The following is a 21,316-nucleotide window of genomic DNA, read 5'->3' as shown; positions in this document are numbered from 1 at the left end:
TGTAATGGAAAAATGTGCTACACTGACCACGCGCAGCAGTTTTAAGTCTTCCGCTGATGTCAGTTCTCACAAGTTATAAACACTGGACGTTTTTTTTTTTAGTTTTTTTTCCCCTCTATCTCTACCTTTCATCCCACCTCACATGTACGAGGCTTTAACACTGCTTCGCGCAGTCAAAACGTGCCGGCACCGACACTTAAAAGAAGATTCTCTCAGCCCAAAATCAAAGTGTAAAAACTAGATGAACAATAAAACTACTAATCACAGATGCTTTGGCTCCTGACCTCTACGCTGCTCGAGACAGCAGCAAACTTCAAACACATCTCCAGCCACTTCACTGATTCACACTCATCTTCCCGTAGTAGCTGATTTTATTAATCAGCGCATCTCCGACGAGCACCAAATGCAACGCATCCTTCCTTGATTCACGTGGCTTTGAAGGACTGCCTCCCGCTCAAATCTCTGTGTGCAGGGGAGGTTAGTGTCTCACTATAGGCTTCTTAATCAAGGGATTATCAAGCGTTCAGGTGACAGTGTTTCTTCTTAAACTGTGAAAACAAAGGTTGTCTTTACTCTTTGAATAATAAAATAAAAAAAAAAGATGCTTTCATTTCAAGGAATCTTTTTCTCATGAAGAGCAGAGAGATACTAGGAAGAGATAAAGACCAGCGAGGGAAGACGAGCTCGCTTCTGCGGCAGCTCAACAGCTGTTGTGTCTGAAGCAAGCTCCTAATTTATGGTTCAAAGACTCTGGCGTCATCCAGCAGAGGAAAATGAGCTGCTGATAGGAGCCTGGCTGAAATAAAAAGCTCATTCCATCAAAGTTAGTACAGTATGATACAACTCGGTTTAATAAAGCAGCTGAGTGTGCTCTAATCTCAAGTGCCGCTGACCTGTGTGAAGTCTAGGCATTCCTAAATGTCACATTAACTCCCAAAGCACTAGGATGAATCCACAGATTCATTACAGTACCTGGGAGAAATAAAGAAAAGAAGTTGCACAAATGTCACACTCCAAAGGAGGAGGTGAACTGTAATTTACGCAAAGGATGACACTTTTGAACCTTTATTCTACAGCTTCTTGCACAGAAATATATAAATATACACTGTATAAAATCTGCTACATGCTGACATGCAAGTCAAGGTTGATGTGCAATAATGGCAGCGGTGTGAATTTCTCTAACAAGAGGTTGCAACAATAGTGGAACACAGCTTTAGTTCAGACGGGGAGTTGAAGCTTGTATTGGCGAACTGGCACCAGCTGCTTCATTCATCTTTCAAAGTCACTGGCTCATTCATCAGCGTTCGGCTACCGGCTGACAAGTAAATGTCCGATCTCATTGGTGCAGGTGTACAGCATGACTGTTTTAATCTGACACTTTTCTAAGACAATTCTGATACACTGCTGCACCTCCTTCCACCACCACTAGTGCCATATTTTGGGTGATTTGTTTGTTTTTCAGAGTTCATATTCATGCGTGTTCATCAAGGTTGGATTAGTTACTAATTACGGGCAGATCTAACTGTGAAACCACGACGTGTTGGTGTCACTGACTCACTTGTTATTTTTCCCTCCCGAAAGGCAGCGTCATGATCAATTTCAGACTATCGTTTTGAGACAAAAACTACTTTCATACAGGTTACCTCCGCCCGCCCCGAGCACGAGTTGTCCAAATCTACATTTTTTCACGGTCGATGACACTGCATGCACTTCTGTTTTCCGGCGCGACGCTAATGGCAGTCATTGCTGCGGCGACGCGTGAAGTGTCTGGCAGATGAGTCTGTGGTGGAGAATCGCAACTTGAAAAACACAATCTTGTCAAGCGCGAGAAATAGAAAACTTCATTAAGCCCGATAAGGCATTCAGCTGATGTGTCACCGGACTATGACACCTCTGACTTTGATAAAGGTTAGTGCCCACGGAAAGCTACAAAGCAGGCCACATTAAATCCTTCCTTTGTATCTGTGTTCACGCTGCGGCTTTCCATACTTTCTTGTAAAAAAAAAAAAAAAAAAAACCTTTGTATTACCATCTCTTGTGCTATTTTGCAAAGGCCAGGGGGTTTTGGTGATACATTCCTATTCAACTTAGCTAAGACAATACCCCAGATAGCTCACCATTCCCTGGATTCCAAGCCTGCCTTTAGAATAAAGGAAGCATTTTTCTTCTCCCTCTCTCTTTCTCTTTCCCCTGTGTGGTTGTGCAAAAGAGCTTACGATGGGCTTTAGGGAATTTCTTTGATGCCATAGTAGTTGTTGGACCCGAAGGCTATACCTTCAAAGCCGGTTTAAATAACATGCTAATCGGCAGAAATCTGTTCATAAGATTATCATGCAGAGAGTGAAGCACCCTCTCGTGCAGACAAAGCCCGCGACGGGCACACGCACTGTGACGTGTAAACACAAACACAGACACAATGGGTGAGGAAACATCCTTTTTCTCTGAGAGCAAAGAAAAATAGATCTCATTATCAGCTTAAGCCTAAAATTGGAACAAGGCGTTCTTACTGTTTAAGAATCACTTTAAAGCAAGGGGACCGGCTCGCTCTGACGGCCGAGAGCGCGTCACCAGGTACGATGTGTGTGAGCTACGGTACACCTGCGCACGTTAACACCTTTCACTTTACTGGTAAATCAATGCGAGGGATCAATAATTAGCTGCTGCGCTGATTATCAATGTTTAAATGGGCCTCCTTGTCCTCATTTAACTACCCTGTGTGGCATGAGGGATTGCAGGAGCCAACTGGCTGAAAAAAAAATAAATAAAAAAATAAGCCGAGCAAACAGAGAGATAAGGCCTAGTAAACATGTCACCAGCACATAATTAACCAGGCAACCACTGTGCGCTATAAAGTTGTGCAGGCATCGTCTCACTCCCCCTCTCCAAACGAGCCCAGAATCTCCTTAATACCCAGATGAATTGTGTGCCAGATACAATAAAATCCATTTTATTAATTCTCCTTACGCTTGCTTCCTTTTAAGTCAGTAGACCTATATTTTTAGGTTGCCATGGCAGCAGGAACTTGAAAAAAAAAAAAGAAAAGAAAAAGAAAAACATGTTCATAGAAGAGGGTGATACATCATAACATTATTTTTTCTTAATTCCCTTTGCCCCAGTAGCCACCGTCTCCAAAAAAAAAAAAAAAAAAAAAAAAAAAAAAAAGTTATTTTATTCCATTTTATTTTGTGCTTTGTAAATGATTCTCAGATTTAATAACTGATGTATCCGGTTTTCAAAAGCCCCACTAGGGAAAACAGTAATGACAGAAGTTCCATTATCTGTGCTCACTTGGTATTTATACACTGAATAATGAGCACTGATCCCTGATCTGCTCGACTAGTGGTTAATTCCAGCTAATAATTGACATGAATATAAACACAATCATTTGAGATAATTGTCAATTTACACCTAACTGCCATCAGCCATAAGCAGCCCTGCCAAAGTTAACCTCTTGCAAGGGAGGGAGCACGAATCCAGTGACTTTCACACACTTGTGCCGCAGCCTCAACTGCTCTGCTGTCAATATGACAGCACCCTGGATCAATAGCAGTACGGTGAACTTCGTGACCCCCGGTACAATGGAAAGGACCACTGAAGGATGAAACACTTCACACACCAGACAGACACCGATAGAAAAGATTACAGAGGCCTCTTTAAATTTAGCTCCTCATTCTTTAAATATCAGACGTGACTACGTTGAGTCATCCGGCTGAGCTAATAAACTGTTTCCAAGCAGCTTGAGGAGAAATGAAGCTAATTCTGTACAAGCTGGATTACCCATGCAAACGAAGACAACCAAATTTAAGCACTTAGTTTGCCGGGATTCAATTTTCATCCCTGACAAATAAAACAAAAATGCAGATACTTGTACTTTTTCCATGTGCTAAACAAATCAAACAATTCGTTTGCATATATTTACAGTAAGTATGGATACACACAATTACATTGGAACTAGCCCTGAACTTATTTACCTTATTAAGTGGATTGTCTCACTACAGAAGTGCGCAGAGACATCTTTTGTCTTCCATAGTTTTTGTATCTGTTCACAGCACCAGTAATCCTCAAGCACCAACCCCGTGTGCTACGTATATATGTACATCTCCAATTATATAAATGATGTCTCACAGCATGTTAACTTACATAAGAGCCTATATACAGATTATACATTTGGGAAAAAGACAGCACTCCTTATGCATACGTACTCCGTATCAGCGGCAAAACCTAACCAAGCAAAAGTTGGATCGACGCATCCTTCACAGTAAGTAGCATTAGCATGTAAAGATACACAGTTTAAGAATCTTAACAGATGCTCACGGATGTTGTCGGTGTTCTCTTGCACTATGTCGGTCTTCAGCAGGTTGTCGGCGAGGACGAAGGCCCCTTGCTCCACCGTGTCCAGCAGCATGGTGGCGGCCCTCAGCTGCTCGCCCGTGCTCAGCTCCCTCCACGCCGTCTGGGCCTGCGGTTGCAGCAAATTGTTGACCGTCTCCACCATGGCCTGTGGGGAGTCCAAATCATTGATTTAGTGAAAAGAAGCTAAGCTGGCCTGGGACTGCTTCTTGTTTGCATGGTGATTTGGTAAATGGTTTTGAGTGAAGGAGGATCAAAGAGAGTTCAGGACTGGGAGGGGGGGGGGGGGGGGGGGGGGGGGGGGGGGGGGCAACGACACAACAACAACAAATCACGCAATCATGTGGGATTGTGTAAGGAAGAAGCATGAAAAGTTTTTTTTTTTTTTTTTCCTCTCTCTTTTATTTGAAGAGAAAATTCTATAATCTGCTTTCTATTGAGCAATTTCATGACCCTTTTTCCAATTCATTTCCAAGTTATGCTTTTGGACATGGATCATCAACTAGTAGCAGCAACACCTGAATCAGTAATGACACTGGATATGTTGTTAGCTTGCTTTTGCTGCTGTTTCCTTTTTATCTACAGGAAGAATTAATCATGTAAATGAATCAGAGCCAATGCTTACAAGACTAGAGGCCACTTCTTACATGACCTGAGGCTGGAGTCTTTAATTGCTGTGATAAATGTTCTTCCATGCAGACAATCCCAATACACAAAGGCACTACAAAAAAAAAAAAAAAAAAATACCACAACACTTAGACATACCAAAGGATTTGCAAAGTATTTGCTGGTAGTAGCTATCTGCAAGTCAGTCAGCCGAAATCTTTTCTGCATATTAATGGCACTGAACAACTATTATGCCGTCTTTAATCTCCCCGCAACAATGCTAAAGCTAGTAAGCAAGGAAGAAACAAGAACATTCTCAAGACAAGATGAAAAATTAAGAGCCATTAAAGATTTAAAAATGCCAATGGCAAGATTTATGAATGGAATACTAATTGGTCAAGCAAAGCGATTCATTCCCAGTACCACTGCTCGCAGGAGCAAAAGGAGCCTGACTACCCTTGGAAAAAAAAGCTATTTCCAAGCCATTACAGTACAGTAGGTGGTCAAACGCATAATTACAAGAAATTTCCTGCACTGCTAATAATAGTAACGCTCTGCGGAGAAAAACACACATCTGATAAATGTAAAAGAAAAAAAAATAATTCAAATTTTAATACTCCCTTTGCACTTCTTCAAAAGCCACTTTACACACTCGTGACACCCGAAAGATGGAGGCTATGATGTATGTAAAAACAGGGGGGTGTCGTGCCACAGAACTTCTCTCTGAACTTCGCTTAGATCCCCCTTTTGATCAAGGGATTATGAAAGGGAGTAAGAGTTTTAGTGTGACTCCAAAACAGCATGAGGATAAAGCCGAAGGCAACAAGAGAAATCTTGTGCTCCAGTGTATCAAATGAATTCCTGATCAAAAAAAAAAGAGGAAGAGAGAGAGAGAGAGAATGGGGAAAAAAAGTAGCTTTACAGTCACAGAAAATAAGTGTAATGGACCCCCACAATTATAACATTAAGTTGTATGTTTGTTTCGAATCACTGTGATAGCAAGAGGAGAGGGGCGACTGATTGTATTCAATTCACTGGCGCTGGCTGAGAATTTCAAATAGCACCAGCTGGCTTTTCCTCATTCACAACATACCCTGCACACATTAAGCCACCCACACCCAGACACAACCACACACATGCAGACACGCACACACACACGAACGCACACACTGGGAGACTGACGCAAGAGTCAAAACACACCTCGGCACCTGCTTGTACACAGAAACCTACACAAACTCGAAGACACATACACAAACCGCACAGCAAAAACAGCTACACATTGCACGTGCACGCACACACACACACACACGGGCAATCTACCAACTTTGATGTAATTATTCATTATCTGCAGCCAATCTCCATTCACACCTTTTGACATTCAGCTAGAGGCAGAGGTTGATTCACTCTCAATTAAGGAGCTCTTTTTCCTCAGGCACTGACATTTTTTTTTCTCTTTGTTCACAACTGCAAGATTTCTTTTTTTTTTTTTTTTCTTCTTCTTCTTCTTCTCTCCCCAGCACTTCTTAAAAAAAAAAAAAAAAACACCTGAAATAATGGCTCTTTGGGGAAAGGATTGATGGACTTGCAGGGAGGAGGCTGTCTCGCTTTTTCACATGCAGAGGAGATGCGCAGAAAGGCCAGGTCCGTGAGGTTGGCTGTATCAAAAATGAATATTAGGATGAAGATCTGCTTTCTTACGGGCCCCCTTCAGGCATTTATAAAATCAACCTACGAAGAGCAATCACGCTGACATTCGCTCATGGTGCATCATCTGAACATGCAATAGCTTACCAAATGCTAATTACTCATCACTGTTAGTATTATGCGTATAACATTGCCTCATTCAAACCAGAGAATGAAATTATGACTGTGGAGTAGCGTCTCCATGTTGGAGGGGGGTAGGTGACTCACACTGTGCTTTACTGATGAGACAATTACCCCAACTTGAGTATATAACAAGCAGCACAAACACAACGCAATGTCTTTCAAGTATAATCACCAAAAGGAAGGACATGTAGCCCAATATGTTTCTGAAGGCTGAATAAGAAACGGTCATATTGTATGAAAGGAAATTCTGAAGCAAAACCTGATCCTGGTGCAGGGACGATTACTGTCCTCCATCACGACACTGTACATGGAACTGAACCATTTTTTTTTTTTTTTTGTCTTTGCTCTGCAAAATAGTTCAGCGCCTGTTATCAACAATTTAGACAAGTAAAATATCTTCAGTTAAAGGTCATATCGAATGAAAAATGTATTTTCTGTTTTATTACCTTCTGTCCCTGAGTGTTTTGTTCAGCTATCTGTATGTGGCAAACAGCACTGAAGCTATCATTGAGCACAAGGATGTCATGTCCTTCATATTTTTTTTTTCCCTGTGGGATTTTGTGGTGGGTTTTGAATATTTTTAAATGTGTTTTATGTATTTATTTATTTATTTTTGGCTCTGATGCCAAATACATGTCATAAAATACATATTGGCGTGTTTTTATATCAAATCCTTCACTTCTTTTTTTCTATTAAGTATCAGAATATTTTTTTCTGACAGATTTTGCACCCAGGGGCAAATCTAAAAAGTTTTATCCAATAAAATGTCATTGTGGATTTCGAATTGGTCCGGCCAACTGCTTCCACCAAAAACAACCTGTAACTTAGAAGCTGAGTATTTGGGCAACAGCATACTCAAAATCACCCAAAGGAAGCACTGGCTGTCATTCATTATAAAGAAACGCACCCTCCTCTTCCTCTTTGTCCGTGTAGAAAGCGACAACTGCAAACAACAATCCCAAACTTCCATTTCATGGAAAAGAAAGACATCACACCATAGAAAGAAAACATCGCAGAGGGATTTTTATGGGGCCCTGAAGGTTAATGGATGGGTTCAGTTTGATCCAAGTGGCGACCTACACGCCCAAAAAGCCAAAAACACTCATGACGGCTCGTGTTGACAGTGTTTTAGTTTAGCTCCAGACTGGAGTTCAAACAATTGTTCCTGTACTTTTCAACTGGCCCCAGAACAACTAAAGACTCATCTGAGGTTCAATGAATCACCATTTAAGAAAATATGCTTGTTCACTTTCTTGCTGAGAGTTATAGGAGATGACTGATACCACTCCCATGTCCATATGGTAAATTGGAAGCTGCCGCCAGCGGACGGTTTGCTTGGATTTATTTGGAAGCAGCTTTAGATCTCATTCATTATATCTTGTTTGCTTAACTCACACAAAAAAGTTGGCGCAATGACTTCATGGAGGCAACCAAAAACGTCAAACTATTCCTTAAAGCTGAGATTGTAACGATAATAGGTAAGAAGTTTAAGGTCATGGTGGGTTGGTTGGTTAAATAATAACAAAAAGCTGAAAAAGGACTTTTACTTTTTACTTTTTTAAAGTTTAATAATGTATTCATACACCTACTGACCTCCATGCTTTCTCTTGCCAAGATGCTATTTCAATGCCTGTATGTGTTTGCGCTTCCTCTATGTGATCTGTTCCCATACGGGGGAACCTTGTTTCTCTCGGAGCAGGCTAATTACAGTTTGAAAATGTTGGCCTCATTTGGCGAAATTTCACGAGATCAGCGTGAGAACAGCATCTTACCCCAGCCTCAGTGGGAAAGTGGAGTGAAGTTGGGGGTGGGGGGGGGTGGGTGCACCCAAGTGGCACACCACTACCATCATCATCATACTCTGTGCAGTTGACTTGCATAGAGATGTGATGGTGTTTTGCTGCTATTTTACTCCTATTAGCACACTGCCACTCCATCTGTCAATCTGCTGCTGCTGCACACTCTTACTTTATTTTCCTGTGCTGAAAGAATGTTAAAAAAAAAAAGAAAAAAAAAAGCTGTATTCTAGTTTCTGGTACATGAGGAAATGCTAATCGTCAACTGGACTCACTGCTGGAATGTTCCATTTGGAACGAGGATGATGGCTGGGCGTGAAAAGCTGCAGTGCGCGGGGGCCATTTGTACCGATGCAGAAGGAAGGAAGGGAGAGGTGGACATTAGTGTTCGCTTGGCACGGGTCCAAGCCAACCCCGTGGTGTGTGTGCTTCTATCTGTGTGCTGATTGATGAAATGAACTCTGGGTCTGGGAAATTGATTCTGGCTGAGGCTGATCTCCCTCTCTTCCCCTTCTGGCTCGTGTGCACTCACGCCCCCGCAATGCCTCTCCTCACCCCCTCCCTTCCTGCTCACCAGTTGGTTCCTCTCACTTGTTTTCTCTCACTGACGTTGAAGGCTGATCTCAAAATAGGGGGGGACAACACAAACAAGGTGGGATATCTTGTTCTGGCCGTCCTCCTCTATTTGGTTGGTTTCTCTTGGTACAGGTGAAGATGTTGCATCATTTCTCCCTTTCTTTTGTCTGTTTCATTTAACCTCCGAGCCAAATCATGTCTTCTTTCAGAATCTCTGCAACCTCCTTCTTTAAAATTTCATGAAACCGTCTCTCTCTAGTAAGCAGGTGGTTGTGTCTGTGTACGATACGCGAGTTACTCAGGGATTACCTTTGTGCTTCTTGTCTTATGTCTTAGGTTTCATCTTACTACTGAACAATTCCCCAGCAGCAGCCTGCCTCAGCTGGAGAGACAGACAGGCCGTCATCTGAAACACACTAATATTAGAGAAATACCTTCATTTCTAACTTTCAAAAGTATGTTTTATCGTATTTGAGCGAGAAGCCTTCTTGTTTTCTGATCTCCCGCTGTTGTAATTTGCTGCCAGTGCTGTAAAAGCAAACTCAAAACTTCATCCGTGTTTACCTATTGACTGTCATGCTGTCACATTTATTTCCCACAACACTGCAAATTTTTTTTAATAATTATTGCCAGTTGTTTCCATTTACCTATTCTGTCAATCACTGTAAATGGGAAGCTACTGTTAATGAATTACCTCCAGAGGTCTTTCACATTAAAAGCCTCCCGGCTCCTCAAAAGGCATAATTCCTCTGATATATGCCAGGCTTTTAATCTGAAACATGATGTAGGCAGGACAGGAAGTGTTGAGATTCAATAATGCTAAATTAAAAGGGAATCTTTTTAGGATTTAGTGTAGTGGAAATAAATATAAGCAGTGCAGGTTTGTTGTCTATATCGATGTTTGCAGGTTTGTTGTCTTCTTTAACACATAGTCTTAATTTGTATTTTTCACCCAGCCTTTAATGATCACCATTATCTGTTTGTGCTGGCAAAAGATTATTTAAACAGTGGCTTTTATTTAAGAACTTGTATTTTTTTCTGTATGCACTGTACATAGACCTAAATTTCAACAAAAAAAAAAACAACCTATTCTTGGTGGCAAAAAGAAGAGATCCTTCAACTCTCCCCACTGTGAGCAGAAACAGCTCACACAGATTATTCAAGCAGAACTCTGCAGTGCTGCCGGATGAGGAGGTCTCTGTTTATGAGGATGTGGTTATCTTCATCTTTCAACAAATTGACTACCAGGGAAATTTTATCATCTCGTTACATTCCTGAACGAGGAGCCTCCCTCCGTTTCGCCTGCTCTAAGGTCATCCTGCGCCGTGACACTCCCACTGCTCATCTTTGCATGCAAAGGTGTCATTTTAATGAGGGGTCGGAGCTCAGTATCCTCCCTGTATACCGGCAAATTCACACTCACTTGGCTTCTGCTAAGGCACCAGATATTATTTTCATCCAGGGGGTGTGTGCATGGCTGTACACTTTCCTGCAAAATCCCACATCTGCAACTTAAAACAAAATAAATGCCGTAGGAAGAAGCTATTTCAGAGCTAGCGTGTTTGACTTTAGCTTGGTACAGCATGTATGGAAATAATCGGAGTAATTGGACGACCATAATGTCACTACCTATAAACAAGCTGCCATTAATATGACCAAAAGGCATGGGAGCAAGGCCGCCATTTTTTATCGTGTTTGTTCAAAATCAAAGGGCACAACAGAGATACATTCCTGCAGGGGAAACGCAGAACACAGGGAGTTGATCATTATACGCTTTGTAGCTTTATCAAGGCCAGATTCTGTTCAGTGGGATTAAACCGGCTATGGCATGTAGCAGATATCACTGTTTATGAACAACTGAGAGATTCAAAAGTAGTCGCAATAAATCATTATTTCATCTGCAAAGGATGAACTGCGGCAGGGCGATTGTTACAGCTTTGTGAATGTGTAACTGAAACAGCGAAAACGAAGCACTTTGTATTGACAGTCCCTGATAGCTTAATGAGATAAAGACCTCAGTAGCAGGTGAATTCAAGTGTCATCTACTTGTTTACCACTCAATCAAGATGAGAATCACTCCGCATCTCATTTAGAGACGCATCACACACCCAACCACAGGCCCTGTGCTTTACTTTATGGTGAACCAGGACTCTCCCCCACCACAGCCGCACCTGCACTCACACAATCCGCCTTTTCCCCCCACAAGTACCGTCGAAGTCTGTTTTTTTCCGCAAGTAAGCGTGGCCTCCGAGCCGAGGGACAGCAGCGGCAGGTGCGCCAGTCATTTGCTTTGTATTCCTCTGCTAATCCCACTTACGTCAACCACCAGGGCCCCCGTTGGAGAAAACACTGCCCAATTTCCCTAATCAATGAAAGTCCCTCAAAGGCTGGCAACGTGTGCAGTCAATGCCTGTGTTTACCTAAGGCCACAGATGTTCCTCCATTATTCCGGTTCATCAAGTGAAAGCACTTCACTGTTGTTTGAATTTGTCAACCCAGCAAAGGGACAGAAACAGAGGAGGTGGCGCACAGCTGAGCGGTTGTCAACAATCACGTATGGCAGTGTACAATACATCAACACGAACCCAGACGCATGGAGAAAACAGCTATAAGCTAAGCTGTTATTTCTCTTCTTTAGGCCGTGCTAATGGCTAATATTAATATTCTTTAGACATAAAAACTACATGTCGTGACTTTCACTATGTCAGCAGTTAACGTGATAAGGCCCGGCCTGAGTCTGTTTCTCTTGTCACAATTCCAATGAAAAAACCACAATTCCCCAAGCACACTGGGTATTGTAGTTTTCAGAAAAAAGTCAAACAAACAGGAATAAATTGTGCATTTGTTGGGACTATTTTTAGCCGTGAAATAACACACTTTTTAACATTTGCTACATCAAGATGACTCATAGCTACAGTGCCCATGTTCATTGTAATGAGGGAATAATACAGCCAGAGCAGCAGTGTCTTTTTAATGTCTTTCATCAACAGTGAAGAACGAGTTACAGTCGTGTCCATAAGTATTTGGACAGTGACACTATTTTCACAATCGTAATGGATTTGAAACAAAACTATGAAGAAGATGTGACTGTGTGTGGACTTTAATTCAATGGGTTTTAACAAAAATATTGCATTAACTGTTCATGAATTGCAGCTAAAAGTCCGGCCTAAAAGGCTCAAAAGTAATTGGACAATTGATTGACAAAAAATTTCATGAGAAGAAGAAGAAAAAGAAAACCTTCGCTACAGCTAGCCAGGTCGAGAACGCTCTCAAGGAGGCGGGCGTACCATTATCAAAGTCCGCAATCAAGTGACGCCTTGATGAATTTAAATACAAAGGGTTTCCTACACACCACTGGTAACACTCAAGAACAGAAAGAAAAGAGCAGATTTAGCCAGAAAACAAACAAACAAAAAAATAAAAAAAACCCTGCCCAGTTCTGGAACAAGATTCTTTGGACAGATGAAACCAAGATTAACTTGTACCTGAATGCTGGAAAGAGAAGAGCATTGAGAATCAAAGGAACAGCTCATGATTCAAAGCCCACCGCATCATCCGTCAAACATAGTGGAGGCAGTGTTATGGCATGGGCATGTATGGCTGCCAATGGAACTGGGTCGCTAGTGCTTAATGATGATGTGAGTGCTGACAGAAATAGAAGGATGAATTCTGAAGTGTACAGGGCCACATTATCTGCTCAGATTGAGCCAAATGCTGCACAGCTGATAGCACGGTGCTTCGACGTACAGATGGATAATGACTCAAAACATACTTCAGGAGCAACCCAAGAGCTTCTCAAAAGGAAAGAAATGGAATATACCTCAATCAACCTGCCTGACTTCAACCCAATTGAGCTTGCTTTTCACTTACTGCAGACAAAACTGTGGGCAGAGAGAGCCACAAACAAGCGGCAGCTGACGGTGGCCGCAGTACAGGCCTGGCAACGCATTCTCAGGGGAGGAAACCCAGCATTTGGCGATGTCACTGGGCTCCGGTCTTCTGGCAAAAGATTTTCATTCAATCACTAAAAATAATCCTTACATTTATAATTATGTTACTTTGTCTAATAACTTTTGAGCCTCTGAAAATGGAGGGAGTCTTTATTAAAAATGGCTGAAGTTCCCCAAAAGGATATTTTTGTAAAATCCCTTGAATTAAAGCTGAAAGTGTACACGTCAATCACATCTCGATGGCTAAGCTTCAAATCCATTGTGGTGGTGCACAGAGGCAAAATTACGTCCCGACCGATCAGGCTTTGGCTACACAGACAACTGACAATCGGTCGTGGCAGATTGTTGGTCTTTCGCCTGCGTTGCACTTGTTAACAATAAACACATATACAGAATATATATAGAATCCCACTCATCTGCACATGTGATAACACTCAACCATATCCACAACATACATTCCACTTGATTGTCATCTGCATAATCACATGACTATACATAACTAAGTGCCTTCTGACACGACCTCAGAGGAATCCAGGCAAAATACATGCTGCTCAACTTGAGTGGCTGCAGAGCATGCACATACAACACAACATCTGGCTCCTAATGCGCAGCTTTATTGGAGCCATCTGTATGGAAGTCAGGGATGTCAACTCCTCACCTAGTTCTCTTGTCAAGGTATAAACGATTTTAGAGCGACAGCTAAAATGTCACCCCGGGGATAACAAAATCACTCAGTAGCCCGAGAAACAGCTGAGTGAAGCGATAGAGACCTTCCTAAATTGGGACACATATGTATTATGCATTAGGGAGAATCATAACATGCCATGACTTTGGCTGACTTAGTAGTTAGAAGTTGACTTGCTTGTATAATGAGGTCACTTCTTCTGGCTCTTAAGCAGTAGCTGAGAAATGTAGAAGTGTGTTACATGCCTGAGAGCTTTATTTTTGACTGATGCTTTCCACTTATGTGGGTTCTTTCACTGAACAGCAGTGGTGATGTGATGGTTCTGGGGAGTTTTTTTTTTTTTTTTTAAAGTGATTGAGACACTTGAGAAATCCACAATAGATACAAGGCATCTGAAAACATAAAAATTCTCAGCTTCATGCTCAGGCCAAACGTGTTAGAGGGGGAAGAGAATCTCATGACATATCCATGCAGGCGGAAAATGATGACATATGACTCATAAACTGATGGGTCTGATGTTATTTACTTGGATGCAATGATACTGATGAAATTTGACCCTTTGATCTAACATTCGCGTTACCGGACATCCAGTATATGATATACACATATACTGACTTTGAGACTGTGAGTTTGTGTTTCAGTTCTTTGCTGGTTATTTTCACTTCAAAAGGTCAAGTTTCACATTGTACAGTAAAAATGAAAGTGAGACCGAAGTTGGCATGATGAGGGAATGGAGGGTAGTTATGAGGAAAATTTTGTCCAAATACCTGAACATAAAACCGGCAAGAGCGCTCTCTTTTCTGCAGCTGCAACCCAAAGAAAATGCAAGAGTTAGCAAAAGGTCAACAACTCGGCAACAGTTCCACTTGAAATACATTTGTGGTTGAAGTACAGATTTCATAATGAGAAAAGAAAAAGTTATGACTCTAAAAAGTTAGGCACTTACTTTAAATGAATTGTATGAAAAGCAGTATATACACTAATCATTAGGAAAACAGCAGAGGATCATGTTAATTAAAACCGAAATGAGACATACAAGACAAGTGGGAATACGCCTATGACTCTCTCAAATGTCAATTCAATGTTATCGTTTTATTTCATTTTCACTTTTCACTTTGTGTGAGAACTCTGAAGAGCAATTTATCATTTAAACCCCTGTTACCACTGAAGGAGAGATAATGCTAGCAACAATTTAGCATGCCTAAAAAGAAAAAAAAAAAAAAAAAGACAGAAAGCTCAAAGATAGCACTGAACTGAGTTCTGAACTGAGTTCTGATTCAAACAGTGTAGCCAACAGAGCTAGTGTGTGGCTTAACAGCCAGGTTCTGGTACCATGCTAAATCCCATGCAGATTAGCTCCAAAGAGTACCATTTCCCCATAAAGGAGCCTCTTGCTCTACATCACAGCCCACTCTCCTGGAAACGGTCCCGTCCGTACCGTTAGCCAGCTACCCTTTGATCATGAAAACGACACTGATCTCGCCGTTTGCCAACTCAATCCTTTCATTGTCTGCTGGCAGAGAGCACTGTGCTTCGCTATCAAAAAAAAAAATCTTTAATTCGCTTAGCTCTATGCAGATTGTGTCAAAATGATTGAACTCGGGAGGTAAACATCAGCCACTGCCAGAGCAGAGAGGAAGAGTTTTGTGGGGGCTCCGGTGCTTCCTTGGGGAGAACTCTCACTGGCAAAGGAAGTCGTCCGCAAGAGAAAGCTGTAGGGACATTTTTTTTTTTTAAAAGACATACCATACCGCAAGAATGGAGCGTATATCAGTGGACAGAGAATTATAAATCAAAGGTAAGTTCACGACCTATGGAATAAAATATCCTGGTTTCGGAGGCTGTTTAACTCCCCTCAGCCCAGCTGTTTTTTCCTTCATACCACATCCTGATTTTTACGAGAGGACCTTAAGACTACAACAGCAATCTCGACCACAGCAGTTCCTCTACCTTGAATGCTGTGTTTTAATGAGAAAACTTTTTTTTTTTTTTTTTTTTTTTTTTTTTTCAAGAGGTATTATAAACTCTAGTTGCTCCTCAATGTGAATTTACTCGTCACATTCCCTTCTGAGGCCTTTTGGCCATCTTTATTACTGCCTCCCCTCTCCATTGGAGAAAACTGGCACTAAAATCTCAATGGGGACATCTGTGTCTGTTGCGGCAATGAAATAAAAACCGTCCTGAAAAAGCTATCTGAGAACAGGTGTTCAGGCTCCTCTACAAGTGAAGCCGCTCCAGCAAATTAACGACTGACATTTTGAATTTCACCGATGTTTGCTTTTCTGTTGGCTGCTCAGCAGACAGAAAGTATTATTTCAGCTCACTTTGCCTGACTTTGCCTTACTGTGCTCTCCTGTGAATTGGGGAATAAATGCATTGGCTTCAAGTTCATCAAAAATGAAAAACACTGCACTCCCACGGCTTGGATCCAACCGACTGATCTTCGCCTGTCCCATTAGTAAAAATCAAGTGGTGCATGTGTAGTGCTTTTGACGAACACAACATATGCATAGCATCTTTTAAACTACACCAAAGTAAAAGGGATGGCATAGTACATGATATTAGGGGGAAATGTGCTTGAGCTAACCATTGAAAGTGAATGATGCACCGGAGCACAGGAAAATGGTGGTTATCATTTTACCTGACAGCACAGGGCCAAATTGAAGAAATACCAGCTGTTCAGCTTGTACCTGGTTGAAGTCTTGAGGTAGGTAGGCCTTCATTTTGGAAAGTCCAAAAGGTTTCAGAGTCAGGATGAAATCATTAACTTACAAAAATGGCACTATTGAATAAAATTGTCCACCTAAAATTCCCTCATTTTGAGTAGTGCGCACAAGAAGAGGGACAGGTCACGATTCCTGCGGGTCATGTTTATCCTGCCTGTTCGCTAGTGAGAATATTCTTTTAAAGTGAGAGGAGAGGTGGATAAAGGGCAGGTTTGATATTTCTTACAAAACTGTTTCTCCCACTACCTTGTTGAGGCTCCGGGCTGCGCTGTCTTTGCCGCCCGGCGTGAGGTTCCTCAGCTGCACGTCGAGGAGATCCACCAGCTGAACCATGGCCTTCACCGTGTAGGTAATGTCCCCCGCCTGAAGATTACTCTTAGTTTGCTCCGCCAACTCCCTGGCAATGACTGCAGCTGTCTCCCCGGCTTTTAGCTGCAAACAAACAAACAAACAAACATAAAAAAAAACACCATTCAAGATTCATTATTCTACGGCTGAACAAAAACAAGCCACATATCATTATTTCTTTTTACTGTAGCATGCCCTTACTGTATTAATCACAGCCTACACACTGGAAAACATGGCAAAGCATGCCAATTTGCAATATATAAATATGTAGCCCCTTAAAATAAAATGCAGTTTAGTCTACACATTGTCCTTGAGTGCTGCTGTATTGCACACAATTAATGTGGTGAGATGGTACTCAATATTGTACCCGGAAGCAATTATAAAATCAACTATTGAGGGAATTTCCCCAGATAGCCTTAGACCTTTATGAAACTAATGGGGAGCACTGCAGCGTGGGGGAAGCAGTGTATGTGGTACACAGAGGACAGATGCTTTTGGATATTCATTTTTCCTTATGTTTGAAAGCTTATGTGATTTTTTTATGTCTTGGGACTTGTTGGAAAAAAATTATGATTACTTTAATGAGCGTTTGCTTCTCTTTGTTTTGTACACCTTTCCTGTTTTGTTTTTTTTGTTTTTTTTCTCTAACTTTAATTCTCTACCTTTTTTCTTTCCCAAACATTTCCTGTCACACGCTTACTGTACTAACATTTTGGAAGTGGAGTAACCTTATTTTGGAAAGTGGCATGTTTTTCTTTTTCTTTTTTTTTAGCCTTTCCAAAACCCAAAACCTAATATCAGAAACATAAGAAATCAATTAACGAGTTTGCTTATCTGATATAACAACTGCAATCATTAGCATTTCTGGTGGACTAGCTAAGCAAGCACTACTTCCAAAGCCAAGGAGCACATCATTAGCTGGCTATAATAGCTAATTACTACATTTGTCAGTCATTATTTTTTCTTTTAAACTTAAGATTGAAAACATATTATATTTGAACATCTGAAAAAAGTACGTGCGCTTAGGAGCAAAGAACGGTGATATATCATCAGTCAGTGAGTGTGCTGGCTTTTTGCTGGAATCTGACAACGTTAGCCTTAGTCTGTTAGCATTTTATCACGTATGTAGCCATCAAATCAAGACCCATTTACAGGGTTCTCATTTTAAAATGGGTCAGCTGGAAATATGAATTAATTGTCAGGTGTCATTTCAGTTGACAAAATTAATGGCTGTCAGCTGAAAATGAGACCCCTGCCTTTTGTTATATCTGGAGCATTGTTTAAAAAAAGAATTGTGAAATGCTAATGTAAAGCTAGGAGAGCAGGAAGCTAGACAGGTACTGCAACAGTAACTAAGGGGAGTGAGGTTGAGCAGGGTCAGTTGTTTGAACCAGAAGTCAAATTTATGATGTCGTTTTGCTGACAATAGCAGGGAAAGTTTACTTTGCTACTTTTTTCACAGGAGAAACTTCCTTAAATCCAACTTTTGAGTTATAGAGGCATCTTTTTACTGGCTAATGAGACCCACCACAAACCCTGAAAGGTTTGTTCACAAACTTCCTCTTTGTACTTGGCACACTTCTTTATCCTGGTTTTCAAATTACAGTGTACATCCCTACCTTGCATTGTAAAGAGATGCCCCTTAATGTCAGCCACTTTGAGTCTGCCAGACATTTCTTTATCCAACAAAAGAGAAACTTCATTATTTTCAGTGCATATATTTCAGGCCCATATTTTCTTTTTCAAATAATCTGAAATACTTATTGAGGAAGAGGAGTATAGCACAGACATGGAGGCCATTTGATAGTCACTGAATAAGACTGATAAGACTCAGACTGCACCGAAACTTTTTTATGTTGCTTGTCTGCCTCTAACTATAACTAGAAAATGATGTGCTTACTATGATCAGCAAATACCAACATGACCAAATGCACAACACCACTTAGGTCTATGTTTTAGTTCAAAGGTCAGTGACCTTCAAGACTTAACTATTGCACTAGGTGCAGCAAGATGAGCCTCAATTAATCAGGCCCATCCTGATTTACTCTGACATCACCTGCTATCATTGTTTATTAGTGAAGCCGATTATACTGCTTAGATTGGCCTTCACAGATGTGTATGTGGGGGAATGTGTCATTGGAAGATGTTTTCCTCTGTCTCCTCCCTGCTCTTGTCTCTTAATGAGGGGAGCTGGGGGATGCAGGGTAAATAGCTCCACTTTCCTTTTTTTTTTCTCTCTTTCTGCTTATCTGATGTCTACTGAACCATCTGGTAATGAGCAGTGCCACATACAGGACAGTGGCTCTAGATATAAAATCACCAAGTGCCAGATGGGCTTTCCAGATCTCTGACAGGTTGATCTTCATTAAAATCTTCCTGTCTCTACAGCGACAGCAACACTGCTCAAATGTGATTTAAAAAAAAAAAAAAAAAAAAAGGAAAGATTAATAACACTTGTTAAAAAAATAACGGCTTGCCACTTCTTTCTATAGATTTTGACTGAAAATATTCTACATTACAGTCACACTTACTGTTGAATCCAGGCAACAACATAACAAAAGCAAAACAACCTCTATAGCAAGTTGAGAAAGAACTTTGCTGTATTTAATTTCTGCAAACAACAGCCTGTAGTGGAGGTTTATTACACCGCTCAAATGGTGCTGTGCTGCACAGAAATGCACCTGATAATCTCTCTACCTTCTATTTTGTTCCCCAACAGCCATTCTCCATCCATATCTGCAAACTGCCGTTTGTTTAATGGGCCGAGCTTTATGCCGTTGAGTAGATCATAAGTGTTATAACATGCGCGCCTCAGGGTCCTATGAGTTTAAGGGAGAACATTTTCAACATTACCTGCAATTCATAACCTGGAACCCTGATCCTCACCAGCAGTTACCTTCTCCTCTTTTGATTTGATTCTATTGCAGATTTAAACATGGGAAGCTTTAGATGGGGCTTTGCATAATGACTTGCCTGCAGAAGAGGAGATACAAATCGTTTGTGCTTGAGAAGTACGGAATGCAAATAACCGCTGTATCATGTCATAGGAGAGAAAGCGGTCTGGATTAGCTGTTAGCCACAGCAGTCCATTAGACTATGGTACTGTGGTATTGGTTTTCATTCCTCCCTTGTCCAACCACACATCCCATACATGCACACGCACACACACACACACACACACACACACACACCCCCACACCCACAGAGACACACAAGCATACCCCTTCCATTGAGTAAAGCCTCGGGCTAATCAATGACATTAATTAACCAATTAAGAAGAGACAAAGAACAAAAGACAAAACCCACAAAAACTGAAGTCCTCTGAGTACAAGCGATATAAAGTATGCAGCCTTGATTTGCAGTGTGAGCTCTCCAAATGTCATTTAGTACAGGTTAAAAGGGCACGGTTCTTTTTAAAAAGCCGTTTTGAACAGATTTACACATCAAAATAACATTTAAAGTCAACGCCAAATCCTCCACGCTATTTTTATGCTTTTTCTATGGTTGTATTCTAAAGAGAAATGTGCGATGATATCTGAATAGCACAAGTACAAAAAGCACTTCTTTAACCAAAGCAACTGTGATGTTACTTTACATCTTCAACATTTTCTGCCTGTTATATCATGTGGATCAGTACCTTCTGGCTGATGAGGTTGACCCAGGGGGAGGTACAGTTGCTGAAGTCGGGTCCCTGCGGGTCCCAGTATCCCTCTGGACCCACGCACATGTACGAAGCCACGCCTGGAGAGAGAACAAATACAGCTGCCTAATGAAAACGATGCCCTGAAATTTATTAGATGGAACACAACCATGTCAGTAAAGAACACAGCAGCTACAGTGATTTTTGTAGCACGTTTGTGAATGTGTGTGTGTGTGTGTTTCTGCAAGTTCACGACAATCAAGTTTACCCTAATTTTTCTTCTGCTTTGTTCCAAATCATAGAGGGATGGACTACAGAATGCAATGTTTGAGGTTTTGGATGATTTATCAAGCCTAATTCTTCTGTTTGTCGAGCACTTTTCTTATTTGCAAAACTCGTCCAAATCAAACTGTGACATCCCAAGAAACACAATTCTTAAGTGATTAAATTAATGGATGTAGCACGATGTAATTGGATGGTTTTATCTTCCAGTGACTGGAATGAAGTTGCCTCACTTGAGGCCAGACGAGCCTGCCCAGACAGTGTCTGTATTTAATCATTAAAAGTCAGACGGCGTCTGCATGTGTGTGACAGTTCGAGCCCTGCATGAGAAAGAAAATACACCAAAATAGGTGCCAATTAAGTCTGCCATAGCTGAATTCATCACGAAAGGTCAATTAAGCTGGTTGGAGAGGACTGTCTCTCCTGTCAGAAATGTGCTTTGGTGAGTGAGTGCCTTACAGTCTGTTGCATCTGTTATATCTGCTATTTTGCAATGAATTCAATGGATGAAATGTATTCATAAACAAAGA

At 41.2% G+C, this 21,316-nt stretch overlaps 1 protein-coding gene across 1 annotated transcript in view; it reads right to left on the bottom strand.

Annotated features, from left to right (window-relative positions):
* The window catches only part of adgrl3 (adhesion G protein-coupled receptor L3), a 193,568-nt gene that overhangs the window by 47,600 nt on the left and 124,652 nt on the right, over positions 1-21,316 (bottom strand). The window contains exons 8-11 of the mRNA XM_022758742.1: positions 20,502-20,605; positions 16,763-16,948; positions 14,558-14,596; positions 4,315-4,498 (exon numbers count right to left, since the gene is read on the bottom strand). Coding sequence (XP_022614463.1) covers positions 4,315-4,498; positions 14,558-14,596; positions 16,763-16,948; positions 20,502-20,605 — 513 coding nt within the window. The remainder of the gene's footprint in view (positions 1-4,314; positions 4,499-14,557; positions 14,597-16,762; positions 16,949-20,501; positions 20,606-21,316) is intronic.

The sequence above is a fragment of the Seriola dumerili genome, unplaced genomic scaffold (assembly GCF_002260705.1).
Source record: "Seriola dumerili isolate Sdu_G_001 unplaced genomic scaffold, Sdu_1.0 BDQW01000309.1, whole genome shotgun sequence".
Taxonomy (NCBI): Eukaryota; Metazoa; Chordata; class Actinopteri; order Carangiformes; family Carangidae; genus Seriola; species Seriola dumerili.
Note: the sequence above shows the minus strand (reverse complement) of the source record. Positions and strands in the feature narration are given on the sequence as shown.